Source organism: Hemiscyllium ocellatum, chromosome 44, assembly GCF_020745735.1.
Source record: "Hemiscyllium ocellatum isolate sHemOce1 chromosome 44, sHemOce1.pat.X.cur, whole genome shotgun sequence".
NCBI classification, from domain to species: Eukaryota; Metazoa; Chordata; class Chondrichthyes; order Orectolobiformes; family Hemiscylliidae; genus Hemiscyllium; species Hemiscyllium ocellatum.
Window position 1 is genome coordinate 504,503 of NC_083444.1, and position 16,437 is coordinate 520,939.

A 16,437-nucleotide genomic window follows, 5' to 3' on the forward strand; every position below is an offset into this window, starting at 1 on the left:
GTGCCGAACCAGAGGACACAGCTTAAAAATACGTGGTAGACCATTTAGGACAGAGATGAGGAGAAACTTCTTCACCCAGAGAGTGCTAGCTGTGTGGAATGCTCTGCCCCAGAGGGCAGTGGAGGCCCAGTCTCTGGATTCATTTAAGAAAGAGTTGGATAGAGTTCTCAAAGATAGTGGGATCAAGAGTTATGGAGATAAGGCAGGAACAGGATACTGATTAAGGATGATCTACCATGATCATAATGAATGGTGGTGCAGGCTCGAAGGGCTGAATGGCCTACTCCTGCATCTATTGCCTATTGTCTATTGATCAGAGTTCAGGACCAGTATGTTCCTATGAAGCTGAAAGATAAGGATTGTCAAGATTCAGGAACCCAGGATGATAAGAGATTTTGAGAGTTTAGTCAAAGTGGAAAGGAAGCAGATGTAAAGTTTCGGAAACTGAAATCAGGAATATAAAGAAAGTAGGAAAGATTTTAAACAAAGAATTAGGAGGCTAAAGGGCCATCAAATGACCTTGGCAAGTTGGGTTCAGGAGAATCCCAAGGCATTTTAAGTGTCTATGAGGAACAAGGTAACTAGGGAAATGTGGGTCCACTCAAGGACAATTGGAGAGGATTTATGTTTGGAGTCAAAGGAAGTGGGTGAGGTCCCTGAGGATTTAACATCACTATTCACCAAGGAGAAGGAGATTGGGATGTGAACATAAGAGGTACACAGTTAGTAAGTTTGCAGATGGAGGGGTAGTGGACAGTGAAGAGGGTTACCTCAGATTACAACAGGATCTGGACCAGATGGGCCAATGGGCTGAGAAGTGGCAGATGGAGTTTAATTCAGATAAATGCGAGGTGCTGCATTTTGGGAAATCAAATCTCAGCAGGACTTATACACTTAATGGTAAGGTCCTGGGGAGTGTTGCTGAACAAAGAGACCTTGGAGTGTAGGTTCATAGCTCCTTGAAAGTGGAGTCGCAGGTAGATAGGATAGTGAAGAAAGCGTTTGGTATGCTTTCCTTTATTGGTCAGAGTATTGAGTACAGGAGTTGGGAGGGTCATGTTGAGGCTGTACAGGACATTGGTTAGGCCACTGTTGAAATATTGCGTGCAATTCTGGTCTCCTTCCTATCGGAAAGATGTTGTGAAACTTGAAAGGGTTCAGAAAAGATTTACAAGGATGTTGCCAGGGTTGGAGGATCTGACCTACAGGGAGAGGCTGAACAGTCTGGGGCTTTTTTCCCTGGAGCGTCGGAGGCTGAGGGGTGACCTTATAGAGGTTTACAAAATTATGAGGGACATGGATAGAGTAAATAGGCAAAGTCTTTTCCCTGGGCAGGAGGAGACCAGAACTAGAGGGTATAGGTTTAGTGTGAGAGGGGAAAGATATAAAAGAGACCTAAGGGGTTACCTTTTCACCCAGAGGGTGGTGTGTGTATGGAGTGAGCTGCCAGAGGATGTGGTGGAGGCTGGTACAATTGCAACATTTAAGAGGCATTTGGATGGGTATATGAATAGGAAGGGTTTGGAGGGATATGGGCCGGGTGCTGGCAGGTGGGACTAGATTGGGTTGGGATATCTGGTCGGCATGGACGGGTTGGACCGAAGGGTCTGTTTCCATGCTGTACACCTCTATGACTCTAAGGACTTGGATGATGGTGAGATTAGACAGGGGTATGTTGATATTCTAGGGCATGTGTGTATTGAGAAGGAGGAGATGATGGGTGTCTTACAAAACATTAAGGTATGTAAGGAATAAGCCATTCCGGACTGAGATGAGGAAGAGTTTGTTCCCTCAGAGATTTAGGAACCAGTGGAATTCTCTCCCATGGGAAGCTGTTGAGACCAGTTCATTAGGTACATTCAAGAGGGAGCTGGACATGGTCCTTGTGGCTAAAGGGATCAAGGGGTATGGGGAGAGGTTGGGAAGAGGATACTGGGATTGCATGATCAGCCATGATAGTATTGAATGGTGGGGCAGGCTCAAGGGCCGAATGGCTATTTTCTATGTATCTATAACCACCCCCCACCCCACCCCAGAGCCTGGTGGGATCTATCCCAAAATACTGAGGGATGGAAGGCTGTGTGAGTCAGACTGGGGAATAGCCATTATTGTTCTTTTGTATAAGAAGGACCACAGGGAAAATCCAGGAAAGTATGAGGCAGTGACCTTTACTGAGGGCTGGGGAACTTATTGGATAAGATTCTTTGGGACAGGATTGGCTTGAATTTGGAAAATAACGGACCTTTTTAGGATCGTCATCATGGTTTTTTGTGGGGAAAGCCCTATCTTGGGCTGCACAGTGGCTCAGTGGTTAGCAGTGCTGCCCCACAGCACCAGGGTCCTGGGTTCGATTCCCACTGGCCTGTGTGGAGTTTGCATGTTCTCCCCGTGTCTGTGTGGGCTTCCTCCCACACTCCAAACATGTGCGGGTCAGGTGAGTTGGCCATAGCGTTGGGTGCATTAGTCAGAGGGGAATGGGTCTGGGTGGGTTACTCTTCGGAGGGTCAGTGTGGACTGGTTGGGCCGAAGGGCCTGTTTCCACACAGCAGGGAATCTAATCTAAAACTGTTGGAGTTTTTTTAATGAAGTGTTGAGGACAATTGATGAGGGTAAGGCAACGGATGTTAACAACATGAACATGACAGAAGGTCCTTCATGGGGGGGGGCTGTTCAAGAGGGGGTCTGTTCATGGGGGGGGGGGCTGTTCATGGGGGTCTGTTCATGGGGATCTGTACATGGGGGGGTCTGTACATGGGGGGGTCTGTTCATGGGGGGGCTGTTCATGGGGGGGTCTGTTCATGGGGGGGTCTGTTCATGGGGGGGCTGTTCATGGGGGGGCCTGTTCATGGGGGGGCTGTTCATGGGAGGGGCTGTTCATGGGAGGGGCTGTTCATGGGGGGGGGGGTCTGTTCATGGGGGGGGTCTGTCCATGGGGTGGTCTGTTCATGGGGGGGGGTCTGTTCATGGGGGGCTGTTCATGGGGGGGCTGTTCCAGATGATCAAACGGGATCCACGGTGACTTTAAACTGGATACAAAATTGGTTTGGTGATTGAGGACGGGGGGTGGGGAGTGGGGTTGTTGTGGTGGGTGTTTTCCTGCCTGGATGCTGGGATCGGGGAGGGGTGGGTGTGCTGTAAGTATGGGTGCTGGCAACTCCGTTGTTTGTAATTCATAGACGTGATTTGGATGACAGTGTAGTTGGTGTGATGAGTGTGTTTGCAGAGAACAGACCGATTGGTGGAGTTCTGGACAGTGAGGAAGGCAATGAAAGGATACAGTGATATATAGGTCAGCTGGAGTGTTGTGTAGGGAAGGCAGGTGGAGTTTAACCCAGGCAAGTGTCAGCTAACGCATTTCAGGAGGTCAAGTGTAAGAGGAGAGTAGACAGGAAATGGCCGGACCTGGAGAAGTTTTGATATCGAGAGGGACATTGGAGCACAAGTCCATCGCTCCCCAAAAACATTGGCCAGGACATTGAGTATAAAAGTTGGCAAGTCATGTTGCAGCTGTACTAAACTTTAATTAGGCTATATTTGCGGATGATACGAAGTTAGGTGGACAGGCAGGTAGTACTGAGGAAGTAGGGAGGCTGCAGAAGGATCTAGACAGTTTGGAAGAGTGGTTCAGGAAATGGCCGATGGAATTCAACGTGAGCAAATGCGAGGTCTTGCACTTTGGAAAAAAGAATAAAAGCATAGACTACTTTCTAAACAGTGAGAAAATTCATAAAGCCAAAGTACAAAGGGGTCTGGGAGTGCTAGTCGAGGATTCTCTAAAAGGTAAATATGCAGGTTGAGTCCGTGATTAAGAAAGCGAATGCAATGTTGTCACTTATCTCAAGAGGGTTGGAATATAAAAGCACCGCTGTGCTACTGAGACTTTATAAAGCTCTGGTTAGGCCCCATTTGGAGTACTGTGTCCAGTTTTGGTCCCCACTCCTCAGGAAGGACATACTGGCACTGGAGCGTGTCCAGTGGAGATTCACACGGATGATCCCTGGAATGATTGGTCTAACATACGAGGAACGGCTGAGGATCCTGGGATTGTATTCATTGGAGTTTAGAAAATTAAGGAGAGACTTAATAGAGACGTACAAGATAATACATGGCTTGGAAAGGGAGGACGCTAGGAAATTGTTTCTGTTAGGCGAGGAGACTAGGACCCGTGGACACAGCCTGAGAATTAGAGGGGGTCAATTCAGAACAGAAAGGCGGAGATATTTCTTCAGCCAGAGAGTGGTGGGCCTGTGGAATTCATTGCCACGGAGTGCAGTGGAGGCCGGGACGCTAAATGTCTTCAAGGCAGAGATTGATAGATTCTTGATGTCTCGAGGAATTAAGGGCTACGGGGAGAATATGGGTAAGTGGAGTTGAAACGCCCATCAGCCATGATTGAATGGCAGAGTGGACTCGATGGGCCGAATGGCCTTACTTCCATTCCTATGTCTTATGGTCTTAAAGGAGATGTGGGAGACAAGCTTTTTTCACACAGAGCATGGTGTTACGACACGGGGTAAACCCTCCTGCTTCATTTAAACCAACAACATAGAAAAGTTCTATCCCGTGCAGTAATCTGTGAAAATTCGGGAGGCCAAGAATTATTTAAAGTAAAAATTAACAACCTATTTCTTAAAGTATAACAGAGAATAATTAACTAACTCTGTCCTCTAACTGATCTTTTACTTTCCCCTGTATAATACTGGTCTGATAAAACTCCTGACTGTGATTTACAAACCAAAATCTCTTATCTGAAAACCAGGCAGCTCTCGGTTCTTCTCTGTATTCCTGTCATCTTTTCTTCTTCTTGGGGATTCTGCTTCACCAGGTCACTGATCGATAAAGGTATCTTTAAGAGAGGCATTTTTCACAGTCTTGACATGCTGGTAGCTTGGCAGTTCTCCTCTCAACTGTTCAACTTTCCCTGGTCTTATACCTCCAAGCATTGGATTGTGTCATTGGCTGTTAAGATTTTCAAACTTAATTGGAATTTGGGTTTTTTTCAGGGTATAATTTAAACAGATTGGCCTAATTTGAATAATTTCCAGACAACCAGCTACCCCAGTGGCTGGACCACATGTTACAGTGTATCTTGTTGACAACATTTGGTGCTGTCAGGTAGTTTTCTTGCTTTTAACTCTCTTAAAGGTACAGTACACCCCTGTCTTCATAACAGTGGTGGGTGCCTGAAACACACTGCTGGAGGAGGTGATATTAAAAAGAGATGATGGTGACCTTTAAGATGCACTTAGACAGACACATTAACAGCCTGGAATTGAGGCATGTGGACCGTGAGCAGATAGATGGGATTAGTTTAGATTGGCATCATGGTCAGCACAGACACTGTGGGCCGAAGAGCCTGTTCCTGTGCTGTACTGATCTATGTACTATATTAATGAATAGGAAATGGAATCACCACAGGAAATGATGTCACCAACCCAAGGAAGCCTAAACCCATAAATAGAAAGCGGGCCATACCACCAGTGCTTTATCCGGAGGCTGACTGATGATGTTACCTAGTGTGGTGATGAAATGGGATAGAAAAGATGATCAACCAATGACTAAGTTAAAGATCACACAACACCAGGTTATAGGCCAACGGGTTTATTTGGAAGCACTAGCTTTCAGAGCGCTGCTCCTTCACCAGGTGGTTGTGGAGCATAAGATCGTAAGACACAGAATTTATAGCAAAAGTTTACAGTATATAAACTGAAATTATATATTGAAAAAGACTTGGATTGTTAGGAAAGTCTCTCATCATTTAGAATGAACATGTTGGTTTCAGTTCTTTCATATGTAAATATGGCATCACCAAATCATTACCAATAACTAGGCAGAGTGCCCTTGATAATTATACAAATTATAAAAGAAATGGTGAGATGTGGGATTTCTGCGAGACTTTAATTAGGCCTTGGTTACTAAACACTAAATACATCAGACATGCTCACAGCCTCCCTCTTTGGTCAGTTTATATTTTGGGCTCACATTTGTTTTGGAGATTTATTGAATTTCCTAAAGCCTGTTTTCATGAGGGAAATCGGTTAGCTCTGCAACATAGTGTGACATTGACAGTGTGGGTTCAATTCCTGCAGTGGCCGAGGTTACGCTGGAAGACGTTCCTTCTTAACCTGACCCCTCACCTGAGGTATGGTGACCCCTCAGGTTAAACCCACCACTCGTCCTCTCTTTTTAGTGAGGAAAATGCAGCACTGTGGTCTGGCTGAACACACAACAGAGTCTGATACAACACCTAACTCCCCCAAAACAATACTGAGATACAGGCTAATAGACCAGATGGGATTGAGGTTCACAAAGAGGAGGTGTTAGCAATCTGGAAAGTGTGAAAATAGATAAGTCCCCTGGGCAGGATGGGATTTATCCGAGGATTCTCTGGGAAGCCGGGGAAGGGAATGCCAAGCCTTTGGCTTTGATCTTTATGTTGTCATTGTCGACAGGAATAGTGCCAGAAGACTGGAGGGTAGCAAATGTGGTTCCCCTGTTCAAGAAAGGGAGTAGAGACAACCCTGGTAATTATAGACCAGTGAGCCTCACTTCAGTTGTGGGTAAAGTGTTGGAAAAGGTTATATGAGATAGAATTTATAATCACCTAGAGAGGAATAAGTTGGTCAGGGACAGTCAACATAGGTTTGTGAAGGGTGGGTCCTGCCTCACAAACCTTGCTGAGTTCTTTGAAATGGTGACCGAACAGGTGGATGAGAGTAAACCGGTTGATGTGGTGTATATGGATTTCAGTAAGATGTTTGATAAGGTTCCCCACGGTAGGTTAATGCACCAAATACAGAGGCATGGGGTTGAGGGTGATTGAGCAGTTTGGATCAGTAACTGGCTAGCTAAAGGAGACAGAAGGTGGTGGTTGATGAGGAATATTTGTCCTGGAATTCAGATACTAGTGGGGTACTGTAAGGATCTATTTTGGGGCCACTGCTGTTTGTCATTTTTATAAATGACCTGATGAAGGTGGAGAAGGATGGGTTAGTAAATTTGTGGACGACACTAAGGTCGGTGGAGTTGTGGACAGTGCTGAAGGACGTTGTAGGTTATAGAGGGACATAGATAAGCTGCAGAGCTGGGCTGAGAGGTGGCAAATGGAGTTTAATGTGGAAAAGTGTGAGGTGATTCACTTTGGAAAGAGTAACAGGAAGACAGAGTACTGGGCTAATGGTAAGATTCTATGGATGAGCAGAGAGATCTCGGTGTCCAGGTACATAAATCCCTGAAAATTGCCACCCAGCTTGACAGGGTTGTTAAGAGGCATATGGTGTATTAGCTTTTATTGGTAGAGGGATTGAGTTTTGGAACCGGAGGTCATGCTGCAGCTGTACAAAACTCCGGCACGGCCACACTTGGAGTATTGTGTACAGTTTGGGTCGCTGCATTATAGGAAGGATGTGGAAGCTTTGGAAAGGGCTCAGAGGAGATTTACCAGGATGTTACCTGGTATGGAGGGACGGTCTTATGAGGAAAGGCTGAGGGAACTGAGGCTTTTATGTTAGATAGAAGAAGGTTGAGAGGTGACTTAATTGAGTCACATAATCAAAGGGTTAGATAGGGTGGACAGTGAGAGCCTTTTTCCTCAAATGATGATGGCTAGCACGAGGGGACACAGCTTTAAATTGAGGGGTGATAGATATAGGACAGATGTCAGAGGTAGTTTCTTTACTCAGAGAGCAGTAAGGGTGTGGAACACACTGCCTGTAACAGTAGACTCTGCAACTATAAGGGCATTTAAATGGTCATTGGGTAAACATATGGATGGGAGTGAAATAGTGTCGGATTAATGGGCTTCAGATTGTTGCAACAACCTGTGGAACCAGCGAGGGCCGAAGGGCCTGTACTGTGCTGTAAGGTTCTCCGGTCTAAGTGAAAGAACAGATTGGTCAGGCAGAACACCATCTGCAGTGGCTGCAGTGCTAGTACCTCGCCTTGTGAACCAAAGGACCTGGGTTCAATTCTCACCTCCCCCAGAGGGTTGACTGTCCAAGCAGTACGGTACAGAAAAGTTGGAGCCAACAGAAATACAAGTTGGGAAGCATTGATTATAAAGCGGATTATGATGACTGTTTCCTTACGTGGATCTATTGCGAAGCAGCAAATGCACGAATATTGTGGAATAATTTTGATGCACAAATCTATCGCTCTGCAGGAGGCAAGTGGTGCACCGAGATGTTATATTGCGACACTGTTTTCGATGAGGTCGGGCTGCAGATATTCATATTTCAGGTCAAGAGCCTGGTTCCTCTTCTTGATCTCGTGGGTGATTTGCAGCAAATCCTGCTGGAACTTTTCAATGCACGCCTTTGGAGCAGCCTCGGTAAAACGCTCCTCAACGTACATGCCAAGCTTGGTCTGAAAAACAAAGGAAACTCCTTGACCCCAGGAAGGAGAAACTGTGGATTGAACTGGAGTTGACCCCTAACTGAGTGAAGATGAAAGTTCTCATCGCACAGCATTGAACAGGTTAGTGAGTTGCTGCTGCTTTCTGCTGCATCCTCCGTCATCTACAGGGGACACTGCTTCCTTTCAGGGTTAGGTTAAATGGGTGTTGCATGTGGAGATTGATGATGATCGTGGATCCCACACAGCCCCCTCCCCCACCTCTTCCCTGCCAATTCAAGGATGTGTGACTTTCAGTCACCCCGCTCTCTCCCCCTACACCACCCCCACCCTCAAAACCACGTGAGAAAGATCTCAGTTATACATTTCTTCGACACTTAGGATTCAGCCTGACAGGGGAGATTGACAAGTTTGGAAGATGGGGATACGGTGCCCATTACAATATTCAACCCATTCAGCAAAGCGTGACTGGCAGCAGTGGTTAGCTCGGTTGGCTGGACAGCTGGTTTGCAATGCAGAATTAAGTTACCAGCATGTGTTCAATTCACACACCAGCTGTTATGACCACAAAGGATTCCCCTTCTCGAGCTCTTCCCTCAGCTGAGATGTGGTGACCCTTAGGTTAGACCAACCCCTATTGTTTCTCTCCCTCTCTCCAATGGGACAATACTGACTGAAGTAAAGCTTTTAAAAATGGCAAAAGGCATCGGACAAATTCATGTTTTTTGCTCACTGTCTTAGTGCAAGACATTGAACAGCTGTCCGGTAGCATATCCGGACCCTCCGGCAGTGCCCACTCCCTCAGCACTGACCCTCCGACAGTGCCCACTCCCTCAGCACTGACCCTCCGACAGTGCCCACTCCCTCAGCACTGACCCTCTGACAGTGCCCACTCCCTCAGCACTGACCCTCTGACAGTGCCCACTCCCTCAGCACTGACCCTCCGACAGTGCGGCACTCCCTCAGCACTGACCCTCCGACAGTGCCCACTCCCTCAGCACTGACCCTCCGACAGTCCGGCACTCCCTCAGCACTGACCCTCCGACAATGCGGCACTCCCTCAGCACTGACCCTCCGACAGTGATCCACTCCCTCAGCACTGACCCTCCGACAGTGATCCACTCCCTCAGCACTGACCCTCCGACAGTGCCCACTCCCTCAGCACTGACCCTCTGACAGTGCCCACTCCCTCAGCACTGACCCTCCGACAGTGCCCACTCCCTCAGCACTGACCCTCTGACAGTGCCCACTCCCTCAGCACTGACCCTCCGACAGTGATCCACTCCATTGCTGGACGGTGTGTCTCGTGTAGTTTGTGTCGCACTTTGCAACTGGACCTGAACCCTCGAGACTCAGCCGAGAGAGATCTACTAACGGGACGTGAACCACATGAATGTTGATCGCAGGTGAAAGGGATTTCCATTTCGTACTTACTGAAGTGGGTGATGTTTTGCTGAGTAAATAAACAGTTGCCACCACTAAGGCCGTCTCTTTCTTGCCTGGTAACGTTCGCATGATATCCAGTTTACCAACTTTCTCCTTCTCGCTGGGCGGTGGTTTCTGCATAGTCGAAGGACTGTTAGGTATCCACGAACCCCAGTCATACTGGGCAAGACATCAATAATAAAAAGGCATGGTTACTGATGTTCAAGTCTACACAAGGGTTACTGTGGTAACAGTTACAAGATAGCACCTGAGCGTTCGCCTTAACATCTGTCAGCACCGTCCCACAGAGACGGTGTGGCCTAAAGGTTAAAACAAACAGTTTCAGCTCCAATCCCTTTTTGCAGATTTGCTTCACGTGAAAAGGAAACCTTCTCATGACCACGGGCAAAAGGAATCGAGGGTGGGGGGTGGGGGGGGAGTGCTCCGACAGGGGGGAGGGGAGATCACCACCACCACAATGGACCGAATCGTCTCCAACTGTGCTGGAAACGTGACCCTGTGTCAGTCAGAAGGTACTGGGGAGAGAGTCAGAGTAAAACCCCTCCTGGCTGCATTCCCCCCTGAGCTGACCCCAGGGACGGTCAGTCTCCAGGTCTGAGGAAGATCACGTTTTGGAATCATGTCGCTTGCACAGAGCCAAATTATCGCTGAAAATTCCATTAATTCAGACACAGGAGTAGAAGTCAGCCATTCATCCATCAAGTCTGCTCTGATCATCCTCAACCCCACACTCCTGCCTGGATTTTAGAATGGCTACAGTGTAGAAAGAGGCCATTCGGTTCATTGAGTCTGCACTGACCCTACAACAGCAACCCACCCTCACCAACTACCCTGACCTATCCCAGTAACCCCACAACCCACCCTCACCAACTACCCTGACCTATCCCAGTAACTCCACAACCCACCCACACCGACTACCCTGACCTATCCCAGTAACCCCACAATCCACCCTCACCAACTACCCTGACCTATCCCAGTAACCCCACAATCCACCCACACCCACACCAACTACCCTGACCTATCCCAGTAACTCCACAATCCACCCACACCCACACCAACTACCCTGACCTATCCCAGTAACCCCACAATCCACCCACACCCACACCAACTACCCTGACCTATCCCAGTAACCCCACAACCCACCCACACCAACTACCCTGACCTATCCCAGTAACCCCACAACCCACCCTCACCAACTACCCTGACCTATCCCAGTAACCCCACAACCCACCCACACCAACTACCCTGACCTATCCCAGTAACCCCACAATCCACCCTCACCAACTACCCTGACCTATCCCAGTAACCCCACAACCCACCCTCACCGATTACCCTGACCTATCCCAGTAACCCCATAACCCACCCACACCGACTACCCTGACCTATCCCAGTAACCCCACAACCCACCCACACCCACACCGACTACCCTGACCTATCCCAGTAACCCCATAATCCACCCACACCCACACCAACTACCCTGACCTATCCCAGTAACCCCACAACCCATCCACACCAACTACCCTGACCTATCCCAGTAACCCCACAACCCACCTTCACCAATTACCCTGACCTATCCCAGTAACCCCACAATCCACCCTCACCAACTACCCTGACCCATCCCAGTAACCCCACAATCCACCCTCACCGACTACCCTGACCTATCCCAGTAACTCCACAACCCACCCTCACCGACTACCCTGACCTATCCCAGTAACCCCACAACCCACCCTCACCGACTACCCTGACCTATCCCAGTAACCCCACAATCCACCCTCACCGACTACCCTGACCTATCCTCCCTGGTGTTGTGAGGCAGCACTGCTAACCACTGAGCCACCATGTTACCTTTCCCAAATAGCCCTCGATTCCACCCCTGACTGATTAAAGATCTGTCTCTTAGCCTGGAATATACTCAGTGACCCAACCTCGACAGCCAGCTGCAGTCAAGAATTCCACAGATTCACTTCCCTCCTGAGAGAAGAAATTCCTTCTCATCTCTGTCTTCAACAGGTGACCCCCTGATTCTGAGATGATATCCTTTGATGCTCGACTTTCCCACAAGGGGAAGCAGCATTTCTACATCCTCCCTGTCAAGCCTTCTTGTAAGTTTCAATAAGGTCACCTCTCATTTTCCCAAACTCCATGAGTATAGACCAATACAGATCAAGAAGGATTTCTATCTGTAGAGCACAGAGGAACCTCAATTATCTGACATTCAATTATCGGAATTTTGGATTATCCGAACACGATTGCAAGGTCCTGATGCTTGACTAAACTGTGTTATCCAGCATCTGAACGTTCAATTATCTGAATAAAATACTCCCCCACCCATGTCGTTTGGATAATCGAGGTTCCTCTGTATATGAAGGTACTTTGGTTTATTTACCTGTCCAGTATTTACTGCAGCATGCCTCCCAGAGCAGGTGAATATCACCATGGTGAGATACTTGGTGAGGTCTGCTTTTGTATGGAATACTGTTGGGAATCCTGGAGAGAGAGGGAGAGAGATTGTTAGATTAACCCTGGATCGTGGGTGGCACGGTGGCACAGTGGTTAGCACTGCTGCCTCACAGCGCCAGGGACCTGGGTTCAATTCCTGACTCAGGCGACTGACTGTCTGGAGTTTGCACGTTCTCCCCGTGTCTGTGTGGGTTTCCTCCGGATGCTCCGGTTTCCTCCCACAGTCCAAAGATGTGCGGGTCAGGTGAATTGGCTATGCTAAATTGCCTGTAGTGTTAGGTAAGGGGTAAATGTAGGGGTATGGGTGGGTTGTACTTCGGCGGGTCGGTGTGGACTTGTTGGGCTGAAGGGCCTGTTTCCGCACTGTAAGTAATCTAATCTAAAAAGAATGAATGTGGAGGGACCCTTTTCTGAATACATTGAAACTTCTCACATAATCCATTCAATCGCCCAGAGATTGTGGTTTTGTACAGGGGCGGAGAGTGTGCTGTATTCACTGTACTGTGGGCGCCTCTTGTAGGTATCAGAAAGGGTTAGTCAGCTTGCCCTCTCTTCATACAAGAGAACAAAGCTGCTGCTGAGAGACTGAACAGAACCCATCTTCATCCCCTGCTTTCCAAATCATGCATAAGATGGGGATGGGTTAGATTAGTTCACAGGTCAGCGCAACATTGAGGGCCGAAGGGCCTGTCCTGTCCTGTACTGTATTGCTCTATGTTTTATGTTCTAAGGTGGTGGGAATTGGCTTTGGGAAAGCTTAAAGTTTATTTCTGAAGTCCATCAAATCTGAACTTGAATTAATTGTGTCGCTGCCTTCCTAAAATTTCCTCACTAAAATAATTTAAGACTTTCTGCCACTTCCTTGGTGACAGGCCAGGAACAGGCCAGGATTTCTGGTCTGCGACTCGGCACTAGTTTGAAGTGCTCTATACAGTCCCTTTAGAATCCATGAGGCAGTAACTCCACCACCACTAAAAGAAAATAACAGCATTCCTTCAGTGATGTTGGGTCAGAATTCAGGAATTCCCTCCCTAAAAGGCATTGTGGGTCTACCTTACAGCACATGGACTGTAATGGGTCAAGAAGGCAGCTCACCCCCACCTTCTCAAGGGGCAACTAGGGATGGGCATTAGGTGCAGTGATACCCATACCCCCCCTCCAAAAGAGTTTTTAAAAAGTCCCTCCCACCCTTCTCGTCTCCAGTGTTACAATTAGTTTGTGTAACATCTTTTCCCAGTGTAACATCACCCTCCATTTAAATGTTGGGATTTCATAACCACTGGGACATCTGCACCATCTCTTCAGGTCACATGGAGCTAACTTTGATTAAGCTGAAAGTTCCTGGTTAATAACACCGTCCGAAACTGGTTCAGTTCCGTACATTACAGAGTGTACTGTCAGCATGGTATTCTTCAGTTACACAGGACGCTGCTAAGACCAGGTCTTCCAATGCTGGGTAGAGTTTTGGTTTCCTTATTGTCGGAAGGAGATTAATGTATTGGAGATGGCTGAGAGGGACTGGGCTGAGTGGGTTGTCTGATGAGGAGTGTTTGGAAAGATGGGGTTTGCTTCCCCTGGAGTTTAGGGAGTGAGGGGGGGGGGGGAGGGGGGGTGGCTGGATTGATGCGTACGATCCTGAACAATCTTGGCAAGGTGGACATTGGAAAGATGATTCCTGTTGTGGGTCAGTTCAGCATTGGGAAGGAGACAGTTTTAAAACCATAATGGGACTTAGGACACACAAACAGCACAGACATGATCTTACTGAGCGTGCCTGAGGGGCTAAATGTCCTCCTGCTTCTCCTGATTGGCCTGTCCAGAGACAGCAGATTGTGGGTAAAGTTTGCTGACTGATTATGGCGAAACCATGATTGTTCTGAAAACCAGCTGGTATAAGAAATCAAACCTGATGACTCTCTGGCCAGGAATCCTTCAGTAAAGATTTCCATTGCCCACGCTTGGATTTCAGAATCTTCCTGAACGGAGCCATCATCCTGGTAGTAGACATTAACAATGCTGTCCACAAACCTTTAAAAGAGAATGAGAATTAGCCAGTTTGGAGAAGGTTTGTAGCTCAGGTTGAGGTTCTGGATGTGCGTTTGCTCACTGAGCTGGAAGGTTCATTTTCAGGTGTTTCGTCACCATACTAGATAACATCTTCAGTGAGCCTAAGGATGAAGCATTGGTGGTAGGTCCCCTTCCTATTTATGTGTTTTGGTTTCATTGGGTTGGTGAATTCCTAGAAGCATGGCATTCCAAGCGGAACTCCATCAACAAACACATTGACTTGGATCCCATTTACTACTACCAGAGAAAAAGAACAGGAAATAATATAACCGTAGGAAATGATGTCACTAGAGGAAATGAAACCACCAACTCAAGAAAACCGAAACACATAAATAGAAAGTGGGCCATACCACCAGTACTTCATCTGAAGGCTCACGAATGATGTTACCGCATATGGTGACGAAACGTCTGAAAACAGCTCAGCGAGCAAACCCAAATCCAGAGAATGCGAATCTATGTTCGAGGTGAAGATTTATTGTTGGAGAGTGACGATATGATCACAAATCAGGGTGAGCAGTCAGTTTCACAATACAACAACATCATTACACACAACAGGAACTGCAAGGAAGGTGGGTGGGAAGAGGAGCACTAGCACAGGCAACAACAAACTTGATTGAAATCTTCAAGATTTCAGAAGTGAGGACAACAATTGCCATCGATTGAAGAATTGTCAGAGTTAAAGGAATAAACAGCTCAGAACAGATTACTAAACCTTTTAAAAAAACTTAAAACTAAAATGTAATCTTTCAGATGATTGCTGTATCTCTGGTTATTGCTCTTTGAGAAGGTCGTGGTGACACACTGCACCTGGTTACCATTTAACACTTGGGGTGAAAAAGAGGGAATTCCAGGCTTTTGACCCAGTGACATTGAAGGAACGACGATATATTTCCAACTCAGGATGTTGAGGGGCTCTGAGGGGAACGTGCAGGGGGTGGTGTCCCCATGTACCTGCTGCCCTTGTCCTTCAGATGGAAGTGGGTTTGGAAGGAGCTGTCTGAGGAGCCTCGGTGAATTGCTGCATACATCTTGTCTATGGTACGCACTGCTGCTACTGAGTGTTGGAGTGAATCTTTGAGGTGGTAAAGGATGGGCATAGACTGGAGGATAGCGAATGTGGTCCCCTTGTTCAAGAAGGGGAGTAGGGATAGCCCGAGTAACTATAGGCCAGTGAGTCTGACTTCTGTGGTGGGCAAAGTCTTAGAGAGAATTGTAAGGGATAAGATTTATGAACATCTGGATAGGAATAATGTGATCAAGGATAGTCAGCATGGTTTTGTGAAGGGCAGATCGTGCCTCACAAACCTTATTGAGTTCTTTGAGCAGGTGACTAAGGAGGTGGACGAGGGTAAAGCAGTAGATGTTGTGTATATGGATTTTAGTAAGGCGTTTGATAAGGTACCCCATGGTAGGCTAATGCAAAAACTACGGAGGTATGGCATTGAGGGTGCATTAGAGGTTTGGATTAGAAATTGGCTGGCTGGAAGGAGACAGAGGGTAGTAGTTGATGGTATAGGTTCATCTTGGAGTGCAGTTACTAGCGGTGTACCTCAAGGATCTGTTTTGGGACCATTGCTTTTTGTTATCTTTATAAATGATCTAGAGGAGGGGCTTGAAAGCTGGGTGAGTAAGTTTGCAGATGACACAAAAGTCGGTGGAGTTGTGGATAGTGAGGAAGGATGTGGCAGGTTACAGTGGGATATAGACAAGTTGCAGAGCTGGGCAGAAAGGTGGCAAATGGAGTTCAATGTAGCTAAGTGTGAAGTCATTCACTTTGGTAGGAGTAACAAGAAGATGGATTACTAGGCTAATGGTAGGCTACTTGGTAGTGTGGATGAGCAGAGGGATCTTGGTGTCCATGTACACAGATCTCTGAAAGTTGCCACCCAGGTAAATAGTGCTGTGAGGAAGGCATATGGTGTACTGGGCTTTATTGGTAGAGGAATTGAGTTCCGGAGTCCTGAGGTCATGTTGCAGTTGTATAAGACTCTGGTGCGGCCTCATCTGGAGTATTGTGTGCAGTTTTGGTCGCCATACTATAGGAAGGATGTGGAGGCATTGGAACGAGTGCAGAGGAGGTTTACCAGGATGTTGCCTGGTATGGTAGGAAAA

At 47.4% G+C, this 16,437-nt stretch overlaps 1 protein-coding gene across 1 annotated transcript in view; it reads right to left on the minus strand.

Moving 5' to 3' along the window:
• Positions 1-5,585: 5,585 nt before the first annotated feature.
• Positions 5,586-16,437, minus strand: part of LOC132835331 (polyunsaturated fatty acid lipoxygenase ALOX15B-like) — a 56,167-nt gene continuing 45,315 nt past the window's right edge. The window contains exons 11-14 of the mRNA XM_060854775.1: positions 14,165-14,286; positions 12,185-12,285; positions 9,787-9,957; positions 5,586-8,364 (exon numbers count right to left, since the gene is read on the minus strand). Of these exons, the coding sequence (XP_060710758.1) occupies positions 8,185-8,364; positions 9,787-9,957; positions 12,185-12,285; positions 14,165-14,286 (574 nt within the window). The 3' untranslated portion in view covers positions 5,586-8,184. The remainder of the gene's footprint in view (positions 8,365-9,786; positions 9,958-12,184; positions 12,286-14,164; positions 14,287-16,437) is intronic.